Source organism: Pongo abelii, chromosome 17 (genome assembly GCF_028885655.2).
Source record: "Pongo abelii isolate AG06213 chromosome 17, NHGRI_mPonAbe1-v2.0_pri, whole genome shotgun sequence".
In the NCBI taxonomy this organism is placed as follows: Eukaryota; Metazoa; Chordata; class Mammalia; order Primates; family Hominidae; genus Pongo; species Pongo abelii.
The window spans coordinates 77,647,138-77,674,052 of NC_072002.2; the positions used below are offsets into that span (position 1 = coordinate 77,647,138).

Below are 26,915 nucleotides of genomic sequence, written 5' to 3' on the forward strand. Positions count from 1 at the left end.
GTATCAAAAAGGTAACAGGCCAGGTGCGGTGGCTTATGCCTGTAATCCCAGCACTTTGGGAGGCCAAGGTAGGTGGGTCACAAGGTCAAGAGATGGAGACCATCCTGGCCAACATGGTGAAACCTTATCTCTACTAAAAATACAAAAAAAATTAGCTGGGCGTGGTGGTGGGCGCCTGTAGTCCCAGCTACTCTGGAGCCTGAGGCGGGAGAATCACTTGAACCTGGGAGGCGGAGCTTGCAGTGAGCTGAGATTGCGCCACTGCACTCCAGCCTGGCGACAGAGCAAGACTCCATCTCAAAAAAAAAAAAAAAAAAAAAATGTCATTGGCATTTCTCAGTATGTCTTACAACTCAATGAATGTTGGGGCACTACTTTTTTAAAAACATGTTTTTACCCTAGATGCTGGTTAAATGAATGTTTGCCAAATAGTTATGTTCTCTTCATTGTTTTACAATGAATATGCAGATCTTTTGTACATGTGTTAACATTTTAGTTCATTTTCCAGTTGGTTTATTTAATTGGTGGATACTAGCTCTATTTGGTGTTGTGAGTAGGTTGCAAAAGTTTATGAGATTGTTGAATATGTAAGATTGTGATAGTCTGCAGGGTCCATCTTCGTGGTTTTTAAGTCTTTTCTGAGTGCTAAGAGAGCTTCTCTAGTTAAATAAACAGCAAGACTTGTTTAACTTAGAGCTGAAGTGGTAACACTGGTACAATCTACTCATACACTGATGATTGGACCTTAGTCAAGAAATTGCCCTACTACAGACAAAAATCACTGTGTCCTTTGTGTATCTATAGTAGTTTGAATTTTCAGATACAGTGCATAGAGGCATGATACTTTGGTCTTCTGGGGCATTTGACTTTAATATTTAAAAGTCAAAATGCCATATTTGCCTAGCAATCTATTTGGAGCTTTGCTGGTAAGAAGTGCTTGATCTCAGGTAAGATTTAGTGATTAAGTAATTTTTTTTGTGGTAATCTTAATAGAGTGTTCCTCTTTTATCTTGGGAGAATTTGTTCCAAGACTCCCAGTGGATGCCTGAAACTGGGGATAGTACTGAACTCTCAGTATACTATACTTAGGGTTTTTTCCTATATAAACATACCTGTGATAAAGTTTAATTTATAAATTAGGCACAGTAAGAGATTAACAACATAACTAAGAATAAAATAGAATAATTATAACAGTATACCATAATAAAAGTTATATGTATGTGGTTTGTTTCTCTCTGAAAATATCTTACTATACCATACATATGTTCTGACTCAGGTTGGCTGTGGGTAACTGAAATCACAGAAAGCGAAATCATGGATAAGGGGGACTACTGTACTCTCACTGCGTTATATTGAAAATATGTGAAAGCAATACTGAACAAAGGTGGTACTGTGAATAATTAATTAAAAATAAAAACGTTGTAAAACCAAAGAAAATTAGACTTATTTAGATCTGAGCTCAGTAGTGTAGGAGTTTATTTTCCCCAAATTGTGTCCAGCTAAAACCTCAGAATGTGACCTTAGGGTCTTTACAGACATAATTAGTTAAGATGAGATCATACTGGATTATAATGGACCCTAAATCTAATTACTGGTCCTTATAAGAAACAAAGAGGACACATAGAGATACACACAGAGAAAAAGGTGATGTGAAGACAGAGGCAAGGATTGGAAAAACCTATTGGTGTTTTGCTGGGTTTGAGAATGTCCGGAAAAGTTGCTCATTCCTGTGGGAAAAATAATTCAGTAGTAGAAACATGCTTATTTTTGCTCATTTTGATTGATAGCTGGTTTAGAGCTGCTGGCTAGAAAGAACTGGTAACATTAAATAGGCATCTGGAGTCAGAAAATTCATGCTATTTGACCTAGCAGTTTATAGAATGAAAGAGCAGAAACAATCTTTAACAATGAAGAAAATGGTAAACAAATGATAACTTATGGAATATTTTGCAGTCCTTTAAGATATAAAATGACAACTTAGAAAGGTGTGTATGATACAAAGGTGTGTATGAAGGGGTTAAAGCAGGATGTAAAGTTGTGTATATGTTATGATTACAACTATGTAAAAAGGTATGCAAATTTTTAAAATGGACGAAAATTCACCAAACCGTTTACTATGAGGATAGTAGGATTATGGTTATGTTGTTGTTGTGTCTTTTTTTTTTTTTTTAACTTCCTTTTCTTTTAAACTTTTGTTAATGGGGCTGTATTTATAGTAATTGGAAAACATTTAAGTGAGAACTCTATGGATTTTGTGTGTGGTTCTAAGAAGTTTTAAAACAAAGCTTCTAAAATTTCCAAAAGGTAAATCTTAGTAATAGGCTAATTATAGGAGGTTTTATAATTTTTTAAAGAGATTCCTAATAAGTTGAGAGAAGCCATCTATTTGGAATGGGTTTAAGGTATTTTTCTGATGTCATGTCTGTACAAGATAGCTTCTTAAGGTCATTTTTTGAACTTTTGAATCTAGACTCAACATATTTAATGTGATCAGCTTTGTAGGGAAAAGGGCAGTGAGTTGATTATTATCTAATGCAGTACATAGGAGTGGAACATAAAGTTTTTAGGAAATTGTTTTGTTCTTGGAATTTTTGTTTATAAAAGACTAATTTAAACAATAGCTGTGTATTACACAGTAGAAAGTAAACTCTATAACCCAACCTCCTAGTTAGAACCACTGGAAAAGAATTTTTAATTATATTGGGACTTATATGATTGTAGGGACATGGCTCTTAATCATTGTCTGAAGTCATCTTGGCCGAAGTCTGTTTGCAGCAAAGAAAACGGAAATATAGTTCATTTTTTCACCATTTGAAGAGAGAGAAACAGTGGTGTAGATTATCCCAAAATCATTCATGCTCGGCTTTCGAATTTTTATTTTAGTATGTACTTAGGAGTGTGTGTATGCTCAGAAGAAACACCACAGCACTGCTGATAAAAGCGTGTCACAGTGAAAACTTGACTCAGCTGGAGCTGTGGAGCTGTCTAACTTCATCATCCTGATTTCCACACCCACAGCAGTGTGCATCACCCCTGACACAGTCATAGTTCTTATCTAAAGGAGGTAGCTACGTATGTTTGTTCCTTTAGAGCAGTTAAGAGTAAATAGGGGTATACTGGACCTTAGACATTCCAAGAGTTAACATTGAGTCATTCCTAAGGCCTCTAAATCCTCATGACAGAGTGTAATTGGTAATTTCTGAGGCTGAAATTTGAGTTAAGCCCACCCTGAGTGAGGCCTGCTGCCCAGCTTCATTGTTTCAGCGAAGTTCAGTTGTGTCTCCTTGCTCATGACATTGCACACTTTAACTTTTGTGCCTGTGACCTTTTTTTTTTTCTTTTTCTTTTTCTGTGGAAAAGTACCACAAAAATAAATTCAGCTGGGAAGGTGATGATTAAAATCCTGAAGTCTACAAAAGTGATGGTTTCTAGGTGGAATATAGAAGTTGTAGGTAACTTCAGAATGTTGAATGTGGTGGAAGCTAAGCCTACGGAACTGAACAGGTCTACCATCTGTTACAATGGAAGTGACAGCAACAAGAAGTTAGTGAAAGTGTTTCAGTGATTATTCCAACTAATGAAAATATTGCTCATCAAATAAGAAAGAAAACTTGAGAATGCTGAAAGGACTCTTAAGGTATTGTGTGAAGTTATGCACAGGAAATGTGAGAAGTAACAGATGGTGAAGACATTGAACTGACAAGTGAAGGTTGATTTTGCAAATTTCTAATATGTTTTGCCAGATATGAAGTTAATAGTGGGAGGCTGCCCCAACTCACTATATATTGCTCCTGGAACTGAGCTGAAGAAGCTCATAAAAGGGAGGAAGGGCTATGGTCTGTATGAATTCAAAATTGTAATGAAACCCACACTTGAAGAAGATACCTTCTCATACATCCCAAACATACACATCCCAAAAAGAGATGTGAGCATCAAGCATTCTGGACTACTGAAGAATAATTGTGATCTGTCCATGGAATCGTGTAATGGAGGGAACTTTAAAGATGCCTGAGAACTGAATCTAGTTCCTTTTGAGGAAGAGAGATGGAGGAAGGAAGGAAGAAAAAGGGGAGTGGAAAGTTTGGGCAGCACCTGATCTCTCATCCATTATGCCCCACATTTGCCCCACTCTTCTCTCTGACCTGATTGGCTTGCTTCCTTGGTCTAGGTCTAATCAACCAAATCCTGATGATCCACCAGGTCAAGGTGGTTAGTTATGTTAGTAACATAATACTGTAACTTGGTGGGTCTCAAGTTGTGGTCCCCACACCTGCAACATCTGCAAAGTCTCAGGCTCCTGCCCAGAACTATTGAATGAGAAACTCTTGAGTGGCAGAGCCCCTCAATCTCTGTTTTAGTAAGACTTCTAGGTGGTTTTGGCACATGCTCAGGTTTGAAGCCTTTCGTTCTAACTTGTCTTCATTCAGCCTTTCCCTTTCAGCATTTTAATTTATTATTTCCTGCACCACTACACAAACATACAATCAGTGATCGTGTTTATAATTTTGATTTTGTATTATTTTAAAAGTTCATGGCTCATTTTACTATAGTTTATGTGAGAATTTTCTTTGGTGGATTTTTTTTTCCTTTTTAATTACTTTAGCCCTATGTTTGCAGAATCTTTAGAGATATAAAGGGGTACTATTTTTCAGGTACCAGTTAATCAGTATTATAAAGAAAACTATAAGCTGTAGGCATATTCAGGAATTTAGCGATTATCAAAAGGTTCAGGGCATGACATTTGTCCAGGATAAGTGTCTATGGTAATTTGGGAGATATAAATAAACCTAATCAAATTGAATAGCTGTGAGTAAGAAGCAAGATTTACTGGGCAGTTGACTTCATATATTTTGATCTGATGCATAAATTAACCCTCCCCAATCTATTTAGCAGCTGGTTGTCATTTCCATTAGCTAAAAAGCAGCTAGTCTTAAATCTGTTTCAAAGCTCCTGCCAGCACTCCTCGCTGAGCTTCTTTTAGCCTCTTAGCTCTGAGACAGAATTCCCAGATGCAGTTTAGTGCTCCCCTAGACCTCTTACGGAGTCATTTCAATCCTTCTCCTAGCTCTTGAAATGACCCTAGGCAAGTAATTTAATTCATTCTTTCTGTCACTGGTCATAGTGAAGAAGGATTTAAGGATTTATATGCAATAAGAAACATGCTTTAGAGTTTTATCAGTCTAAGCTCTGAAGATAAAGAGGGTGAGGTGAGAGTTGAGTGTTTTCACTCATTCGACCATTTTCAGCTCCAGGGACATGGTAAATTCTTCCAGTAGCTTTATATAGTGATCATACTTTTCCTAGATTTTGGTGCATTATTTATCATGAGTACTTTCACTCTCTTACATTTTGGAAATTCTTGTGATTGCTTAATGTGTTGTTCTTATTCTTGTTTTTGACCATTTCTAGTTATAGTAGATTTATACAAAGTCCTATAAATTTTGTAGGCTCTTTTAGGGAAGTGTAGGTTATTAAAGTTTTACTGTGTTCAGTAAATAGAATTATGTGAAACCAACGCAGTAAAGTTGTGAGGTTTTGCCCCAAAACTTAGTAGTTTAAAACACCAAACATTTATTTCTGAGTTAGGAATTCAGGAATGGCTTAGCTTAGTGGTTTAAACACCAGACATTTATCTCTGAGTCAGGAATGCAGGAGTTTCAGGAGTGGCTTAGCTGTGTAGTTCTGAATCAGGGTCCGTCTTGAAGTTTGCAGTCTGGCCCTAGGGGCTGGAGTTCTCTGGATTTGACTGTGGCTGGAGGATGTTTTTTGTTTTTTTTTTCCCTCTTTTTTTTTTTGACAGCCTTGCTCTGTTGCCCAGGCTGGAGTGCAATGGCGCGATCTCGGCTCACTGCAAGCTCTGCTTCCCAGGTTCACGCCATTCTCCTACCTCAGCCTCCCAAGTAGCTGGGACTACAGGTGCCCACCACCACGCCCGGCTAATTTTTTGTATTTTTAGTAGAGGCGGGGTTTCACCGTGTTAGCCAGGATGGTCTCGATCTCCTGACCTAGTGATCCGCCTGCCTCAGCCTCCCAAAAGTGCTGGGATTACAGGCGTGAGCAACCGCGTCCGGCCTTGAGGATGTTTCTAATATGGCCTGCTCACATGGCTGTTGTTAAGAGGCCTTAGTTCCTTGCTGGCTGTTGGCAGGAAGTTTCAGTTCCTCACCTTGTTGGCCTTTTCAAAGGATTCTATGAGTATCCTCTCGACAGGGCAGCTGGCTTCCCCAGAGGGAGTGATCCTAGAGAGAGATGAAGGAGGAAAGCTATATGCTTTTATGACCTAGTTTCAGAATTCACAAGCTGTTGCTGTCACTTCTACTACATTTTGTTTATTAGAAGCCAGTCACTAAGTGCAGTGCAGACACAAAGAAAGTGGAATTAGGTGCTCTCTTTTGAAGGAAAGAATTTAAAATAATTTGTGGGCATATATTTAAACTTGTTCTGTTCTTAAACTTTAAATTTGTGCTACCCTTTTCCTGATATTTGAATGAATACATATTGTATTTATTTACAGTGTCAGAATTATGCCATACTGGTAGTCTAAAACAGCCATTTTGCTGTTAATACTCTATGGTAACCATCTTTTCAGGTTGGCAGTTACGTATCAATAGTATCGTTTCAAGTGATTTCTTATAATTGCATTATAGATGCATTCTACTTTAACCAGTTTCCTTTTGTTGAATGTTGAGGAGGGTTTTTAATGTTTCTTCACTATAAATAATATTACATTGGGTATTCTTTACATACTTTTTTGTGAATTTAAGTTTTTTTCTTAGATTAAATGTCTGGAAGTTGAAAAGAGTACAAAAGTTAAGGCTCTTGAAACCTATTTTCAAATTGCCCCTCAGAAAGGTTGTATTAATGTACACTCATATCAGCAATGTATAACAAGTTTGTTTCTGGCCAGGCGCAGTGGCTCATGCCTGTAATCCCAGCACTTTGGGAGGCCGAGGTGGGCGGATGATGAGGTCAGGAGTTCAAGACCAGCCCAAGTAACATTGTGAAACCCCGTCTCTACTAAAAATACAAAAAAATTTAGCCGGGCATGGTGGCACGTGCCTGTAATCCCAGCTACTCAGGAGGCTGAAGCAGGAGAATCACTTGAACCTGGGAGGCGGAGGTTGCAGTGAGCCGAGATCGTGCCATTGCACTCCAGCCTGGGTGATAGAACAATACTCTGTCTCAAAAAAAAAATAAAAATAAATAATAAAAAAAAAGAAGTTTGTTTATTTTTCTAAAACTTTATACAGTGGTGGGTATTATTAGTCTTTTAAAATCTTTGCCAGTTAGAGAAGTGGCAAATGGTAGTAGTTTGTTTTAGTTTTTACTGTTATCAGTGGCAATTTGGGGGATATGTTTTTTGTCTACTTGTACTTATTATATGAACTTGCCTGTTTATATATCTTTATTTTTTCCATTGGGTTACTGTTTTGTAAAGTTATTATATTAAATAATATAATATTTTTCTGCCATATTTTGCGAAAGTATTTTCCAGTCCTCTTTGAAAATTTATCATTTTAATTTAGCCAAATCTGTGAGGTTGTCTTGGATACTTTTAACTATTTAAGTATTTTAATAGTAGAGACAGGGTCTTGCTCTGTTGCCCAGGCTAGAGTGTAGTGGTGTGACTTCGACTCACTTCGGCCTCACCTTCCTGGGCTCAGATGATCCTGCGACCTCAGCCTCCAGAGTAGCTGGGACTACAGGTGCACGCCACCACACCCAGCTAATTTTTGTATTTTTTTGTAGAGATGGACGTCTCACTGTGTTTCCCAGGCTGGTCTGAAATTCCTGGATGCAAGCAATCCTCTTGCCTTGGCCTCCCAAAGAGCTGGAATTGTAGGTGTGAGCCACCATACCTGGCTCTGTGGAACTCAACTAACACAGAAATGATACAAATGATAGACTTAGTTGCCAAGGACATTTAAGCAACTATTTTAGTTATGTTCCATATATTCATGAAAATAAAAGAAAGCATTTGCATGTTAAGGAGAGGCGTGGAAGATACATATGTACGTATGTGAATGCATATGTAGGTAAATACACATACATACACAAATTGAATTTATAGAGATGAAAAATACACTGGATGGGATTAACAATAGATCAAACACTACAGAAGAAAAGATTAGTGAACTTGAAGATACAGTAATTGATTACTAACGGTGAAACATACAGAATTAAAAAAAAACCCATAATGAACTGTGGGATAACTTCAAGTGTTTGTAATTGGAGTCCCTGGAGAGGCCTTGTGAGGTCAGAAAAAATATTTAAAATAATGGCTGAAAAAATATCAAATTTGACCATAAATCTAAGTTCCACAAACCTTGAGCACATGAAACATGAAGTATGCTAAGAAGCATAATTAAATTGCTTAAAACCAGTGTTAAAAAGAAAAAAATCTTTAAAAAAGCACTGACAGAATGCAGAACATGCTAGGACTTAAGAATGGCAACAGACTTTTTTTTTTTTTTTTTGAAACGAAGTCTCATTGTGTCGCCAGGCTGGAGTGTAGTGGCGAGATCTCAGCTCACTGCTACCTCCACCTCCCAGGTTCAAGCTATTCTCCTGCCTCAGCCTCCCAAGTAGCTGGGACTACAGGTGTGCACCACCACGCCCAGCTAATTTTTGTATGTTTAGCCGAGACAGGGTTTCACCATATTGGCTAGGATGGTCTTGATCTCTTGACCTTGTCATCCTCCTGCCTTGGCCTTCCAAAGTGCTAGGATTACAGGTGTGAGCCACCATGCCCGGGCCAAACTTCTTGACAGAAACGTTAAACACTAGAATTCAGTGGAAGGGATCATTCTGAAAGAAAAAAGCTTTGACCTAGAATTTTGTACACAGTGAAAATATTTTTGGGCCAGCCACAGTGGCTCACGCCTGTAATCTCAGCACTTTGGGAAGCCAAGGCAGGTGGATCACCTGAAGTCAGGAGATCAAGACCAGCCTGGTCAACATGGTGAAACCCCGTCTCTACTAAAAAGTATAAAAATTAGTGTGGTGGTGGACGCCTGTAGTCCCAGCTACTTGGGAGGCTGAGGCAGGGAGAATTGCTTGAACCAGGGAGGCAGAGGTTGCAGTGAGCCAAGATTGCGCCGCTGCACTCCAGCCTGGGTGACAGAGCAAGACTCCATCTCAAAAAGAAAATATTTTCAAAAAAACAAAGGAAAAGGAAGACTCTCAAATTTACAAAAGCTGAAAGACTATCAACAGCAGACCTGTGCCGTAAGAAATGTCAAGCCATTGAGGTCAAAGGAAAAAGATAACAGGTGGGAATCTGGATCTACATAAAGGAATGAAGAACGCTGGAAATAATAAATATAAAAGACTTATTTTAAAAATTCTCTTCCAAGGCAATGTGTTATTTTAGTAAAGATAACAATAGTATATTGTGGGTGGGCAAGGGGGAGGTTATCACCACTGGACTGCCAGAAAATGGTTAACAACCTCCTCTTTGCCTTGATGGTACCGTTTGCCAATTTCCATGCTGTAAATACAGCCACAGTGGTGGTTTTCAAGCTACCAACATGATGTCACTAAATGCAGAGCTGGGAATAGATACACAGTAATATACCATTATATAGTATTTCCAACATTAATGTACAATAGATGTATGTGTTAGACAAAGTAAAATGTAGTAAAATAATTAGGATATAATGAGTTTTGAGTATTTATTACTGAAAGTTCAACAACCAACTTGTGAACCAGTATAAACCAACTCATGCATACCACTGTCAGTAACATGTAAGGAAACAAACAAATGGCAACAATAGCACAAAGACTGGGAGAAGGGAAATGGCAGTGTATTATTCTGAGGTTCTTAAATTGTACATGAAGTGATACAATATTATATTGGTAATGGAAATGGAAGTATATTGTTATAGTGCACTACTTATGGTGTTCATGAAGTGGTATAATATTACTTGAAGGTAGATTGTGAGTTCAAAATGTATATAATGAACCATAAAGCAACCATTAATAAGAAAGCAGGAGAGGGTGAATTGTTAATATGCCAACCAAGGGGATAAAATGGAATCAGTTAATACAAAACAAGGCATAAAATGAGTAAAAACAAAGAACAGATGGGATAAGTAGGAAACAAAGAATAATATGGTCGATTTCAATTCAAACACATCTATATTTACATTATCAGCAGTCACATTAATGTAAAAGGAGTAAATGTTTCAGTTAAAAGACAGATTATCAGATTAAAAAAAGAGGTAACTGCTGCCTACAAGAAGCCTATTTTATTTTATTATTACTTGTTTATTTAGAGACAGAATTTTACTCGTGTTGTCCAGGCTGGAGTGCAGTGGCACAATCTCAGCTCACTGCATCCTCTGCCTCCTGGGCTCAAGCGATTCTCCTGCCTCAGCCTCCCGAGTAGCTGGGATTACAGGCGCCTGCCACCACACCCAGCAAATTTTTGTATTTTTAGTAGAGACGGGGTTTCACCATGTTGGCCACCAGGCTGGTTTCGAACTCCTGACCTCAGGTGATCCACCCACCTCACCCTCCCAAGTGCTGGGATTACAGGTGTGAACCTCTGTGCCTGGCCAAGAAACCCATTTTAAATATAAAGACCATATAGGTTCAAAGTAAAAAGATGAAAAAATATAAATGTTGGTAACACCAATTGTAAGAAAAATAGAGTGGCTATATTTGTATTGACAAAGTAGATTTTAGAGAAAACAGTATAATCAGTGATAAAGAAGATCATTTTATAATGATAAAGCAATCCATACATCAAGAAGATATAACAATCCTATATGTTTATGCACCTAAATAGAACTTCAGTATAAATAAATCAAAAGCTGGTAGAACTGCAAGCAGAAATAGACAGATCCACAATTATAGCAAAACATTTCAGTGTCTTTCTCTCAATCTTTGAAAGAATGTGTAGACAAAATTATTAAAAATATAGAAGACTTGACTAGCACTCTTAGCCAACTGGACCTCAGTTTATAGAATAATGCACTCTGCAATAGCAAAATACACATTCTTTTCAAGTACATATGGAACATTGATATGGTTCAGCTTTGTGTCCCCACCCAAATTTCATCTTGAATTGTAATCCCCATAATCCCCACATGTCAAAGGAGAGACCAGATGGAGGTAATTGAATCATGGGAGCAGTTTCCCCCATGCTCTTCTCATGATGGTGAGTGAGTTTCTCATGAGACCTGATGGTTTTATAAGGGGCTCATCCCCCTTCACTCAGCACTTCTCCTTCCTGCCACCTTGTGAAGAAGGTGATTTGCTTCCCCTTCCGCCATGATTGTGAGTTTCCTTAGTCCTCCCCTGCCATGCTGAACTGTTAGTCAATTAAAGCCCTTTCCTTAATAAATTACCCAGTCTCAGGCAATTTTTTATAGCAGTGTGAAAACTAATACAAACATTAACCAAGATAGACTGTATTCTACACTATAAAACAAGTATAGTAAGTTTATTTTGTTTTTAATTCAGCACTGTAAGACAAGGCGAGAACAAAATATTTTAAAAATTTAATTCCTACAAAGAACATTCTCTGACCACAATGGGATTAAACCAGATACCAAGGAAAGAAAGATAGCTGGAAAATCTTCAAATACACGTCAATTAAATTACATACTTCCAAAATAGCTATGTGTGATAGAAGAAATAAAAAGGAAATTAGAAAGTACTGTGAACTGATGAAAAGTTAAAACACAATATACCAGAATTTGTGGGATGCAGTTAAGCAGTGTTTAGAAAGAAGAGAATCTCAAAATTAGTAAAAAATGGACCCAGTGCATTGGCTTATGCCTGTAATCCCAACACTTTGGGAGGCTGAGGTGGGCAGATCACTTGAGTGCAAGAGTTTGAGACCAGCCTGAACAATGTGGTGAAACTCTGTCTTTAAAAAAGAAAAAAATATATATTAGTAAAAGAAGCAATAAGCAATAACAATGAAAAAAATAAATGAAACAAAAACAACAGAAAATCAGTGAGCCTGAGGAACATGACGAAACCCTGTCTCTACAAAGTACAAAAGTCAGCTGGGCATAATGGCATGTGCCTGTAGTCCCAGCTACTTGGGAGGCTGGGCTGGGAGAATCACTTCAGCCTGGGAGTCAGAGGTTGCACTGAGCCGAGATCGCACCACTATACTGCAGCCTGGGTGACAGAGTGAGACCCTTTATCCAAAAAAAAAAAAAAAAAAAGGAAAAAGAAGATCAGTGAATTTAAAACCTTTAAGAAGCTTAATAAAATTGGTAGTTCTCTAACCAACTGATCAAGAAAAGATAGAAGACTCAAGTTACCAATATCAGGAATGAAAGAGGTGACATCATTACAGATTCTATAGATATTAAAAGGATAATAAGAATATATGTTCTTTTTTTTTTGAGACGGAGTCTTGCTCTGTCTCCTGGGCTGGAGTGCAGTGGCGCTGTTTGGGCTCACTGCAACTTCTGCCTCCCATGTTCAAGCAATTCTCCCACCTCCTACTCAAGCCTCCTGAGTAGCTGGGATTACAGGCGCGTGCCACTATGCCCATCTTTACAAAAAAAAATTTTTTTTAATTAGCCGAGCATGCTGGTATGTACCTGTAGTCCTAGCCACTCAGGAGGCTGAGGCAGAACGATCACCTGAGCCCAGGAGTTTGAGGTTACACAGAGCCATGATTGTGGTACTGCACAGTGTGGGCTATGGACCAGGACCCTGTTTCTTAAAGCAAAAAATTATCAATTAAATTAATCATAATCATCTTAGTTGGTGGCAGAAACAGCATTGAGGAATTCCAATATCCCTTTCTGATTTAGAAAAAAAAGATAACTTGGCAAGTTAGGAATAAAAGGAAACTTCCTCAGTTCAATATAGAGCATCTGTAGAAAATATACAGCTAATAGTGTTTTGTTTATTTATTTTATTTTTTATTTTTTATTTTTTATTTTTTTGAGATGGAGTCTCGCTCTGTCGCCCAGGCTGGAGTGCAGTGGCATGATCTCTGCTCACTGCAAGCTCTGCCTCCTGGGTTCATGCCATTCTCCTGCCTCAGCCTCCTGAGTAGCTGGGGACTACAGACACCCGCCACCACGCCCAGCTATTTTTTTTTTTTTTTTTTGTAGTTTTAGTAGAGACGGGGTTTCACCGTTAGCCAGGATGGTCTCGATCTCCTAACCTCGTGATCCGCCCACCTCGGCCTCCTAAAGTGCTGGGATTACAGGCGTGAGCCACTGCGCCTGGCCGCTAATAGTGTTTTAAATGGCAAAAATTTGAATGCCTCCCCCTTAAGATCAGGAAAAAGGAAAGGATGTCTGCTTTCACCACTTCTGTTCAAGGTTGTAGCAGTGAGGTAAGCAAAATAAATAAAAGGCATCCAGATTGCAACTGTGCTTTTTTACAGAGCAGGATTTATACCAACTGGTTTCACAAATGATTTTAAAGATTCACTACTAAAGATAGTATGAAGGTAGACAAATAGAGTAATGGAAGGACTAATCAATAAATTGACCTATATAACTATTGGCAACTCAGTTTTATTGCAGGTACCAAGGCAATTCAGTAGGAATTTCACCAGTGGTCTTAGAACAATTTATGTAGCCTTTTGCCAAAAATAAAAACAAACATAAAAGAAGACCCAGACCAAATCTCAGCCTTATTTCTTGATTTTGTTAATAGAAATTTTTGCTTGAAATTGATCATAGACTTAAATGTAAGAATTAAAACTATAAAATTTCTAGAAGAAAACATGGGAGAAAATTTTACTGGCCTTGAGTTTGTCAAAGATTTTTTAAGTACAACACAAAAAGCACTAACTATAAAAGACTAATCAAATAATTAGGCTTTATTAAAATGGAAACTTTTGCTTTCTGAAAATACTCTCAAGAAAATAAAAAAGTAAGCCAGACTGGGAGAAAATATTTGCAAGTCATATATCTGACAGAAGTCTGGGCACAGTGACTCACGCTTATAATCCCAACATGTGGGGGCCGAGGTGGAAGCATTGTTTGAGTGCAGGAATTCGAGACCAGCCTGGGCAACATAGCGACCCTGTCTCTACAAAAAATAGAAAAAAATTAGCTGGGCATGGTGGCGGGCACCTGTAGTCCCAGCTATTCAGGAGGCAGAGGAGGGAGGATCATTTGACCCCAGAAGGTTGAGACTGTAGCGAGCTGTGATGGTGCCACTGCACTCCAGCCTGGGCAACAGCAAGACTGTCTCAAATATATATATCTATATATATTTACATATATATATATATCTCTCTCTACATATATATGTAGATATATGTAGATATATATATGTAGATATATATAGATATCTGACAGAGGATTTATGTTAAGAATATCTAAAGGACTCAACCCAATTAAAATTGAACACAAGATTTGAATAGTTACTTTGGCAAAGAAGATACGTGGATCACAAACTTGTGAGAAGATGATTAGTCATTAGGGGAATGCAACTTAAAACCATAGGGAGATACCACTACATATGCACTAGAATGGCTAGAAGTGTTGACTGGGGGCCAGGCGCAGTGGCTTATGCCTATAATTCCAGCACTTCAGGAGGCCAAGGTGGGTGGACCACCTGAGGTGGGCAGTCAGAGACCAGCCTGGCCAACATGGTGAAACCCCATCTCTACTAAAAATACAAAAATTAGCCGGACGTGGTGGCGGTTGCCTGTAATCCTAACTACTTGGGAGGCTGAGGCAGGAGAATTGCTTGAACCTGGGAGGTGGAGGTTGCAGTGAGCCGAGATCGTGGCATTGCACTCCAGCTGGGCAACAAGAGCGAAACTCTGTCTCAAAAAAAAAAAAAAAATGTTGACAGGGATGTGGATCATCAGGAACTCTCTGCACTGGTGCTGGGGGTGTAAAATGGTACAAACCAGCCATTCCAATCCTAGGTATTTACCCGAGAGGAATCAAAACATTTGTCTATACCAAGACTTGTATACCAGTGTTCTCCATCAAAATAGAAAAAAAAAAAAAAAGACTAAACAATTCAAATGTCCATTAGCAGATCAATGGTTAAACTGTGGTATATTCATACAATGTAATACTACTCAGCAACAAAAAATAATGAACTCTTGCAACAACATGGATGAAAGTGACAGAAACCAGATCAGCAGTTGCCTGAGCGTGGGAGGAACTCTGGGGTGGTATAGGGGGAGGGAGAAATCGCAATGGGACATGAGGAAACGGCAGTGATCAGTATACTTATTTTCTGGTGATGGTTTCATGTGTGTAGATGCATCATATCTTATTTTATACTTTATGTAGTTTACTGTATGTCTTTTATACATTAATAAATCTGTAAAAAAAAAAGTGGAAGATTTTTAAAAGGTGGACGTTTCTATCAGCATTTTGCAAAAACAATTCATGGCACTAGAAAAATATTTCACAATGACTTTTTGGCTCTGAAAAAAATGACAAGGTATTACTGTGAAAATAAATGTTTAAACCATTCAGGATGTAAAACAACCCCAACAAAGGCATACAAAGTATGTTGCTTCGGTTTTCTTAAAGTTTTGCTTATAACGGACCACCCCCACCCTCCCTTTTTTTTAAACAGTGGTCAAATGAGCCAATATATACTTCATCTTTTTTTTTGAGACAGACTCTCACTCTGTCACCTAGGCTGGAGTGCAGTGGCACAATCTCAGCTCAATGCAACCTCTGCCTCCTGGGTTCAAGTGATTCTCCTCCCTCAGTCTCCCGAGTAGCTGGGACTACAGGCGCCCGCCACCACGCCTGGATAATTTTTGCATTTTTAGTAGAGGTGGGATTTCGCCATCTTGGCCAGGCTGGTCTTGAACTCCTGACCTCAAGTAATCCACCCACTTCAGCCTCCCAAAGTGCTGGGATTACAGGCATGAGCCACTGTGTCCAGCCCAGTATGTACTTTCTCAAATAATGTTTTACTTTTTGGTTCAGATGTTAGTTTTGGCTTTCTGTTGTAGAATTGTAAATACTTTAAAAACCAATGTATGTATATATATAAATATATCAACCAAATTATATATTATATAAATATAATATATATTTTATATTTTATTATATATTATATTTATTATATATATAATATATTTATATAATATATATTTTTTAAAGACAAGGTCTTATTCCATCTCCCAGGCTCTGGAGTGCAATGGCACAATCATAGTGCACTGCAGCCTTGACTTCCTGGGCTCAAGCAGTCTTCTCACCTTAACTTCCTGATTAGCTGGGAGTACAGGTGCCTGCCACCATTCCCAGCTAATTTTTTTATGGAGACGGGGTTTCAGTATGTTGCTCAGGCTGGTCTTGAACTTCTGAGCTCAAGCAGTCTTCCCACCTTGGCCTTTTAAAGTGCTGAGATTACAGGCATAAGACACTGCACCTGGCCCAGATACATTTTTAATTATAGCAATTACAGTAGACCTATCACTATAATACTCAGTGAGCTTTTTTTATTGGAAAAAATGTGTATCAAGATAAATATTATCTGTCTAAATAGTTTGCTAGGTAGGCTAGGCCTCCTGAGATAGGTAAACTATGTGAAGGAAGAGATAAAAAAGATCAAAGTCAAAGTAACAAGCCAATTAAAGTAGAAATAATTTTGTAAGAGTAAATTCGGCTATAGGAGAAATTAATTTTAAACCACCACTTCCTCATGTTTGGAATGTGATTTAAAGAAATGGGAATAGGCTCTTGTTATTGAGTGATTTCACCATCCTTTATTATCACGGGTATGGTCAAATAAATCTACTACAGTTATCTGCCAAATCTGATGTCTGTGCATATTTATTTATTTTTTTTTTTTTTCTGGAGGTCCATTGCTTTCATCATATTTTTAAGGTAGCTTTATATGACATGAAAAGGTTGAACTAGCTTACTTACGGAGATGACAATTAAAATCCTGAATTCATGAATGTGAAGAATATATTTGTTAGAAAATAAGCTGACCTTGGGGAATGACTTATTTTATTATTTTAGACTTATGGTCACAAAATATAAAAATCAATTTGTGGTTGCTGAAATGCAGGTCTCAGGCCTTGGCTACCAGTGTTTCAAATCTAGGGCTATGGTAGTAGACAGAAATCTAAGTGATACTAATATAAATGGTCCTTGGACTACATTTTTAGAAGTTTTGCTTTATATGGTTTTTGGACTACATTTTTATAGATTTTGCTTTAAGCAATTTGGCGCAGAGAACATTTTATTGATAACTCTAGCATCTAGCATAGTGGCTTATAACGGACATTTCATGCTCTTTTTTGCCCCCTCTTTAAAAAAAGTTTTACTGTGTGAAATAAGAACTGTCATTTTGGTGTGGGAGAGGAGCCTTGAGTATGTAATCAAGATCCAGAGGCCGTCCGGACGCGGTGGTTCATGCCTGTAATCCCAGCACTTTGGGAGGCCGAGGTGCGTGGATCACGAGGTCAGGAGTTTGAGACCAGCCCGGCAATATGGGGAAACCCTGTCTCTATTAAAAATACAAAAATTAGCCGGGTATGGTGGCGCATGTCTGTAGTCCGAGGTACTCGGGAGGCTGAGGCAGAAGAATCAATTGAACCTGGGAGGCGGAGGTATCAGTGAGCCGAGATCATGCCACTGCACTCCAGCCTGGGTGACAGAGTGAGACCCTGTCTCAAAAATAAAATAAAATAAAAAATAAATAAAAATAAAATAAAATAATCCAGAGGCTCTAGTTTGATTCTTTAGCATTGTGCTGTGATTTTCTACAAGTGGGCCCATGCCTGGTTTTTAAATAGGCTAGTATAGATCACCTTACCTACTATGCGCCAAGTGCATAAGTAAAAGAGAAAGTTTATGAATATGTTTTCAGATCACTCTCTGTTGTCATGTTTCTGTCTCAGCTTGAAATGTTTGCTTTTGCTGTCTATTTTTCCTCCTGGATCATGTAAAAATGCCTTAAGCCTGTAGGGAATTAGAGTAACATTTCTAAAGTAAAAGTTACAACTGACCCAGCTTTAAACTGGCAGACATGAGTTACTTTGGTATTGTCAGTGTTTATTAGAGAATAGGGCAACTGGAATTCCTCTGAGTTGAGAGTTTTGAGAATTGGCAGGAAGAGCAAAAATATTCCTTATGTCATAGAACAAGGAAGTCTGATAAAAAGGAGGGTGCACCTGGGTGATTGTCTAGGTATATATTACCTCATTCATCTCCATATTCCTCAGGGCCCACATAGTACACAGCCACGTCCTAAGGATGTGTCTGATCTGGGACACCCAGGGAGAGGACAGACAATAGGGATATTGAAATTCATTCAGAGCAAGACCAGAGGGATTTGATTCATACTGGGATCTTTAGGGTTTTCCAAGGACAGGCTGATCTGACTGTTGGGCTCCAGGACAATTCAGAACTCTTGGGAATTTTTCTGACTAGGGAAGAAAGAGCCAGTATCTACTGATGTATCCATACTCTTCTGTTAAAGATTCCTTCTGGCCTTTGTCCAGTCTGTCTGGTGATTTGCTCTGGGGCTTTCTGTAGGATGTATATGGAGTTGGAGAATTGAAGGGCCAGCCCTTATGTATCCCTGTTCCCTTTTCTTCCAGTCTCTGGTTCTTCATAGAACTGCATAAATGTGACAGGTTAACAAGTATTCTTGAAGCCACTCTCTGATGGACTGAATAAAATGCTTACGTGTGTGTGTGTGTGTGTGTGTGTGTGTGTGTGTGTGTGTGTGTGTGTGTGTGTGTGTGTGTGTGTGTGTGTGTGTGTGTGTGTGTGTGTGTGTGTGTGTGTGTGTGTGTGTGTGTGTGTGTGTGTGTGTGTGTGTGTGTGTGTGTGTCAGATCCCTGTTTAGCATTAGTTTATTACGTCAAGGAAATTGGAGTTTGGAAACCCAGTTGCCTATTGTCCATTGTTTTTAGTCCTTCACTTGCTTTTCATTTTTATTATTCTTGTCTTTTCTTCTCTCTTACTTCTTCCCCACAGGAAGAGAGTCTGTCATATAGTAAGGAGCTCTTAGACTGGAAACCCCGGCATCTTCCTCTCTAGGTATAAATGAACTTGTGCAGAATGGGACATGTGAATCACTGTGTCTGATCCATCATTGGCAGCCCTTGGCCTGTCACATCTCACATGTTTTAAATAATCTGGGCTTCCTACTCATTTGTGGGAAAACTAACATGTGGTAGACAAACAATACGGTACCTTTCCAGTGAGAGCGCTAACAGCATAGCTGTTTGCTGGGCACCTGGTTCAAGTAGCTGAATTACTGTTATACTTCATCCTGGCCCAGCCTCAGCAAAATTTTGTAGTGTGAAGTGTTTATTTTATAAAACATTTTGATATGGGAGAAAGAAGAAGTGAAATTCAAACCTGTGGCTTATTTGGAGTTTCTTGTTATTTACTTTTAGAGCTGTTGTTCTTCCTGTTCCCTGTCTAATAGGTTTTAGACATGTATCAAAACCACTTGGTATTTATATTGATTTTTAATATTAATAAGAATATAATTTATCTTGAACCTATTTCTTTTGCTAGCCCTTGGCAACTAGTCCGACTTCTAAATAAATATGTTATTCCTGACTGGGGTCCTACTATAGTACATATCTCTTATTAACTTATCTCCGGGCAGAGGCTTTGGTACTCTGAAATTATCTGTTCAGTATCTAGAAATGGGGAAATACTTTTCTGGTTGCTTATATGACTGTCACTATGTTCGTGTCAATCACAGTAGTTCTCCCATTAAGTTGATAGGACTTGCCTAACTAATTCTGCCAAATTTCTTTCCATTTGGGAAGTAAAGACTCTTCAGACCTTTCTCAGATCTCTTTCTGCCTTTCAGCCTCATTGCTTATTTCTCTGTCTCTGTGCTCCTTACCATGAGTCATAAGCATTGTAGGACCCATTCTTCATAGATTGCTGGGATAGTATTTCTAATAGGAAATAATAGTGTTTTTTTAAGAAAAATATTTTTTTAATGTTTCCTTTACAGTAAATATACATTGAATATCTGTAGGAGGAAAAATATCCACGGTTAATTTTATTAAACTGATTAGTTTTATTAAATGTAAGATATTGGATGTTATTTTCCTATCTCAGGCTATAATACTTTCTTCTTAGTATATTTAAATAATTCTAACCATTCATAAACATCATGAAGTCTTTTCAAATGTAAAATTAAATTGTGAAAGATAGGCAAGAAAATAAAACTCCAACCCGGGCACGGCGGCTCACACCTGTAATCCCAGCGCTTTGGGAGGCTGAGGCGGGCAGATCGCCTGAGGTCGGGAGTTTGAGACCAGCCTGACCAACATGGTGAAACCCCGTCTCTACTAAAAATACAAAAAATTTAGTCATGTTTGGTGGCCGGCACCTGTAGTCCCAGCTACATGGGAAGCTGAGGCAGGAAAATTGCTTGAACCTGGGAGGCGGAGGTTACAATGAGTCGAGATTGCGCCACTGTACTCCAGCCTGGGTGACAGAGCAAAACTCCATCTCAAAAAAAAAAAGAAAAGAAAACTCCAGTTAAAACAAAGAGTTAAAATGGTGTTTTCCTACGATTTTATGGAAAAGGCTCTTCACTTAATGTTAAGTGTACACGTGGAGATGTAGTTCTTACCATAATTCCATTATGACAGTTATCATCTCAATTATAAATTAGATTGAATTTATAATTTTCCCTTGAATTATTCCCTTGTTGTCCAATTCATATATCTGCTATGTAGATGAGTAGGAAAAGGGTCCGTTTTAAAAGAATAACATGTTTGCTTCTGTTTATTTCAGGAAAACCTCACAGCACGGGTAGCTCTGAACGGATTCAGCTCTCAGGAATGTATAATGTCCGTAAAGGCAAGATGCAGTTGCCAGTGAACCGATGGACAAGACGCCAAGTCATCCTATGTGGGACCTGCCTGATAGTATCATCTGTGAAAGACAGCTTGACCGGAAAGATGCATGTTCTGCCACTAATTGGTGGAAAAGTAAGTTTGTTTTTTTGTTTGTTTGTTTATTGAGTCAGAGTCTTGCTCTGTCACCCAGGCTCAAGTGTAGTGGTGTGGTCTCAGCTCACTGCAACCTCTGCCTCCTGAGTTCAAGTGATTCTCCTGCCTCAGCCAGGATTACAGGTGTGCACCACCACACCTGGCTAATTTTTGTATTTTTAGTAGAGATGGGGTTTCACCATGTTGGCCAGGCTGGTCTCAAACTCCCGACCTCAGGTGATCTGCCCACCTCAGCCTCCCAAAGTGCTGGGATTACAGGTGTGAGCCACCACGCCAGGCCGAAAAGTAAGTTTAAAACAAGCAAAATACTAACAGGTTTCCCAACATCAGTAAGGACCTTACTTTGAGCCATTTCCGTGATATGGGGTAGATGATTTTTTACTCATCTGAGGTCTTATTCAGTTCCTGTTGTGGGTGTTGTTGGTTGGTGGAGCTGTGGGGAAAAAACAGTGCCATTGGCTTATGTGAAGCCTTGATGATTATTGCTTCATTAGTTATATGCATTTTACCTACTGGACAGAAAATAGGTAGAATTTTATTGTCATATGTCAGAGTTTAGATGATAAATTCGTTACTTATGAGTTGATATCTTAAGCGTACATTTTCTAGTAGAGTATACTGATCCTTAATTTCGTGAATTTAGAAACATTGACACATGCCGAGGGTTTGAGTCTGTAGTGCTTAAGTCTTTGACCACATTTTCCCCTATCTGTGTTTAGTGATCAATGGGGTTAGCATTTTTAGTTTATTAAGTGCCTAGTTATAAATTTTGAATCTTAAATGTTTCTCATTTTGGAGAAAATGTGATGCAACTGATGTATTTTTGACATTACTGGTTTCTTTGCATTGGGCATGTTAACTATTTTATTGCTATTGTTTATAAAATAGAACCAGATTACTTGGGAAAATGTTACATTATTTTCTTTGTCAGAGTTATTTATAAAGTCCCAAGCATTGGTAAGGGTAGCATCACCATAGTTATATGTCAGTATTTCTTGATTTTTAAATGATATGTTAATAAATGGAAATTAGGATTTGGATGAGAAAATGGGTCATTGGACATTGGGGGCCCATAAGCGAATATTTTCTTTTTCTTTTTCTTTTTGTTTTTTGAGATGGAGTCTTGCTCTGTTTCCCAGGCTGGAGTGTGGTGACGCGATCCCAGCTCACTGCAACCTCTGCCTCCCGGGTTCAAGTGATTCTCCTGCCTCAGCCTCCCAAGTAGCTGGGACTACAGGCGCATGACACCATATCCAGCTAATTTTTTGTATTTTTAGTAGAGACAGGGTTTCACCGTGTTAGCCAGGATGGTCTTGATCTCCTGACCTCATGATTCACCCACTTTGGCCTCCCAGAGTGCTGAGATTACAGGCGTGAGCCACTGTGCCTGGCCTAAGTAAACCATTTGTTAATTGGTTGTCTAAATAACTGATCTGTTTCAAGGGTTATAAGTGAAGGAAGTAAGACCACATGTGTATGGTAATAAATGGTTTTGTTGTTCACTGCTGTGTAGCAAGCACATTCTTGTAGTCTTTCCTTATGAATAAATAGCCTATGTTAGTTTTTTCCTCTCTATTCTAGTTTCAAGAAGGCTAATACTTGATCATTTTCAAAAATAGGTTTTGGTCAGGCTGTGCAAGATGCATTTAGATCGATTTTAGTTGTTCATTTTGAAACCAATGCTGCTTAACTTTCGTCAGAGCATTGAAGAGTTAGTGACTGATATACTAAGATTTTGCCCTGTGGATGGATGGATTACTGAAAAAATACTCATCTGTATTACCACCATAGGTTATTAAAAATGCATATTTAATGTTTGATGCTTTGTTAGGTCAACAGTCTCTCTCTTTGTGATGCTGGGTGTTTGCATAGGCAAATCTAATCTAACTATTTATTCAGTATCCTCTTTGGGGAAGGCACTGTGCTTGGCACCCCAGAAATACCAACATAGCTAAATAACCCTGCCTGCCTTTGAAGAGCTTATAATTTTGTATCAGAAGATGAAGCAGGCAGAATGATATCTGTTGTAAGAAAGGTGCAGGAAAGTACTGTGGGGAATTAATGGAAGGAGAGATAACATTTTGTCGGGTAAGAGGGAATTTTGTAATGAAAGAGGTAGCAATTATGATGGAATTTGAAGGATGAAAAGTCTTTTGACATGTGAAGGAGATGGTCAGAAAGATTATTATGCTCATAGAGGCAGAGGCAGGAAAGCACATGGAATGTTCAGATAAGGTCAGCAGATCCGGTTATAATTAGCATTTTCATTCAGTACTAGAGACTTGTCCTGTTTCCCAGGTCTGTTACTGGATGGACTTCTACCACTGGGTGAATTGAAAGTTAATAGCTTCCTCTTTTCACAAGCAAAACTTGTAAAACCTGTTTTACACTATGCCTTTAAAAAATAATTGACTACATTGAAAAATTGAGTCTTTAATATCTGTTGACTGAGTTAGGGAAAAATAATTGATTTCTTACAATTTGAGCTTTCATTAATTTTTATCTGTTATTGTTGTTTTTTTATCCTGTTCTGTTGTGAAAGAAAAAACAGAGTGTAAATGAAAGGAGTTTTATTTATTCTTTTTAATTTAGATATAGAAGAGCTATAGATTTAGAAATAAGGTGTGAGATAGATTGGTCATAACCTAGTTATAAATGCTGTGGTTTCATACCACATGAGCATGGTCATTACTTTACATATATGGCTTTGCTGTTAAATAAAACTCTCAAAATTTAGTTATTGAAAGAGTATTTAATAGATACATTTATATTATGCGGTTTTAATGTTGTATTTAAGTTGTCCTATAGAATTTAACATAGATTTTTAAATAATGTATTATTATTATTTTTTTTAAAAGACAGTCTTGCTTTGTCATCCAGGCTGGAGTGCAGTGGTGCGATCTTGGGTCACTGCAATCTCTGCCTCCCGGGTTCAAGCGATTCTCCTGCCTAAGCCTCCTGAGTAGCTGGGACTGCAGGTGCGCACCACCATGCGCGGCCAATTTTTGTACTTTTAGTAGAGACGGGGTTTCACCGTGTTGGCCAGGCTGGTCTTGAACTCCTGATCTCAAGTGATCCGCCCGCCTCGGCCTCCCAAAGTGCTGGGATTACAGGCGAGAGCCACCACGCCTGGCCAGATAATATTGTATTTTAATTAAAATTTGTTAAATTATGAAGTATAATAAATTGAAGAATTGTCAACCACTACTGAATTTAGGAACTGTGGGGATATCAATACCAGTGTTTCTTCTACCTGTATTCTCTTTACATATATCTCATTGCCTCTCCTAGCTCTAGAAGGATTCACTGTCCTAGAATATGTATTCCTCTTTTTTTCCTTTTTTGAAATAATTTTTACCATGTATCTATATTTTGCTTGTTTTTGATGTGTATAAAAGTGATAAATTGCTGTGGTCTTCTGCAATTGAATTTAGTCACCTAATACAATGTTTCATAATAAGATTACATGTTACTTATGTGGTTTTCATTTCTTTGTAATGTTTACTCTAAACATTCCACAATTTTCGTAATTCCTTAAGTAATTTTCCTGCTGATGGACATTTGGGTTGCTTTCAGTTTGTTGTTGTTATAAACAGTGCTGCTGCTATAGTCTCATGTTGATATGCCTCCTGGTATGCAAGTACCTTTTCTAAGACAGTAGTTTGCAGGTGGAGTTACTATGCTGGAGGGACATTTGGTTATATGTAGGAATCTTTTGATGGTCAGATGATTGAACAGGGAACATATCAGTTAATATAAACTTAAGTAATGCCATGGTAACACCCCTCTTTTCCCCCCAATCTTAGTGACTTGTCATAACAGTTATTTCTCACATTGTATGTCTGTTGTGGGTCAGTGGGGTTGGGAGGTGGGTGTTTCTTTTGTCACACAGTTGTTCAGGGACCCAGCCTGATGAAGTCTTGGCTCTTTTATACTTCCCTTTGTTGCTTTGGCAAGGGAAGAGGTAACTGGAGCATCATTCATGGGCCTTGTATGTTTGGATGCAGAAGTGACACATGCCACTTCTCTCTGTGGCTCATTGGCCAGAACTAGTCACATCACTCCACCTTAATTGCAAAGGGTCTGAGAAATGTGGAGTAGATAGAGTGATTGGTGAATAACATTATCTTTGCTGCAGGGGACACTCTTGGCATTTAAAGGCAGAGGCAGTGAGTTTAAAATATCATGCAAAGTATTAGAGAGTTCTGCATAGGGGACAATGAAGAACTATTCAATCCACAATTCCTGTAATGACCTCCTTGAGAAATACTACTATTGGGTATACACTTTGGAGCTCAGTTACTGGGCTCTGGGACATACACACATTTACTTTCGCAAGATGATACTGAGTTGTTTTTCAGGGTCGATGTACCATTTTGCATTCACATCAGTGTACAAGTGTTGTTTCTCCACATCTTCACCAACACTTTACTGATGTATAATTGACAACAATAAACTGCACATTTCAGTTTGATAACTGTACACTCCAGTTAACACAATTTGATAGCTGTATACCCCCATTAAACCATCACGGCAACCAAGATAGTGACCATGTTCATTATTCCCAGAAGTTTCCTCGTGTCCCTTTGTTCTCCTTTCCTCCCACCCTTTTATTTTCCTTTCCTCCCACTGTCTCCCACTCCTCTCCATCCCTAAGAAACCTTTTGCTTGATATCTGTCAATTTGTTTACACAGCATTTTTTAAAAAATCGTATTTTCTGTTTGGTTTATAGAAACACAGTTGATTTTTGAGTATTGATCTTGAGTATTGATTTATCATCTTGCTAAATGTTCTGGTTTATTCTAATATGATGCCTATAGGTTTTTTTGTTTACTGTATAGCTAATCATATAATATTCAAATGATGACAAGTTTTTTTCTTCCTTTTCTTTGTCTTACTGTTACGGGCAGGAAGATCTAGTACAGTGTTGAATAGAAACAGTAGATACTTATCAATGATCCTTTTTTTTCTTTTTTTTTTTTTGAGACAGAGTCTTTCTCCGTCACCCAGGCTGGAGTGCAGTGGTGCATTCTCGGTTCACTGCAACCTCTGCCTCCCAGGTTCAAGCTGTTCTCCTGCCTAAGCCTCCTGAGTAGCTGGGACTACAGGCACATGCCACCACACCCAGCTAATATTTGTATTTTCAGTAGAGACTGGGTTTCATCATGTTGGCCAGGCTGGTCTCAAACTCCTGACCTCAGGCGACCCCCCTGCCTCAGCCTCCCAAAGTGCTGGGATTACAGGCGTGAGCCACTGCACCTGGCTCCTTATCAATGATCTTGAGAATGATATCTCACCATTAACATTGAAGTTTGCTTTAGATGTTTGATAAATACCGTTGGTCAGTTTAAGTGAGTTTTTATTTTCTGAGTTTGCTGAGAATTTTTATCCTTCAATTCAGCCTGAATGAAGTTACTAACAGCTTTTTCTGCAACTGTGGGGATAATAGTATGGGTGTCTTTAATCCGTTAATGTGGTTAATGGTTTTATAATTCTAATTACGTTAAACTGTCTTTCTTTATCTGAGGTAAATTCAACTGGTTCTTTTTTTTTTGGAGACAGAGTCTTGCTGTGTTGCCCAGGCTGGAGCACACTGGCACAGTATCAGCTCACTGCATCCTCCATCTCCTGGGTTCAAGTGATTCTCCTGCCTCAGCCTCCTGAGTACCTGGGATTACAGGCATGCACCACCATGCCCAACTAATTTTTGTATTTTTAGTAGAAGTGGGGTTTCACAATGTTGGCCAGGCTGGTCTCAAACTCCTGACCTCAAATGATTCACGTGCCTCAGCCTTCCAAAGTATTGGGATTATAAGGGTGAGCCACTGTGCCCGGCCTTGTTCTTGATACATATATATTTTTAAATGACTGGGTTTTCTAAAATAAATAAATTAATTAATTAATTAAAAGGCTGGGAACGGTGGCTCATGCCTGTAATCCCAGCACTTGAGAGGCTGAGGCGGGTGGATCACGAGGTCAGGAGTTCAAGAC

General features: G+C 38.5%; 1 protein-coding gene across 1 annotated transcript in view; it reads left to right on the top strand.

The window, feature by feature from the left end:
- Positions 1-26,915, top strand: part of PHLPP1 (PH domain and leucine rich repeat protein phosphatase 1) — a 256,881-nt gene that overhangs the window by 92,713 nt on the left and 137,253 nt on the right. Inside the window, exon 2 of the mRNA XM_002828274.5 lies at positions 20,706-20,902. Within this exon, the coding sequence (XP_002828320.4) occupies positions 20,706-20,902 (197 nt within the window). The remainder of the gene's footprint in view (positions 1-20,705; positions 20,903-26,915) is intronic.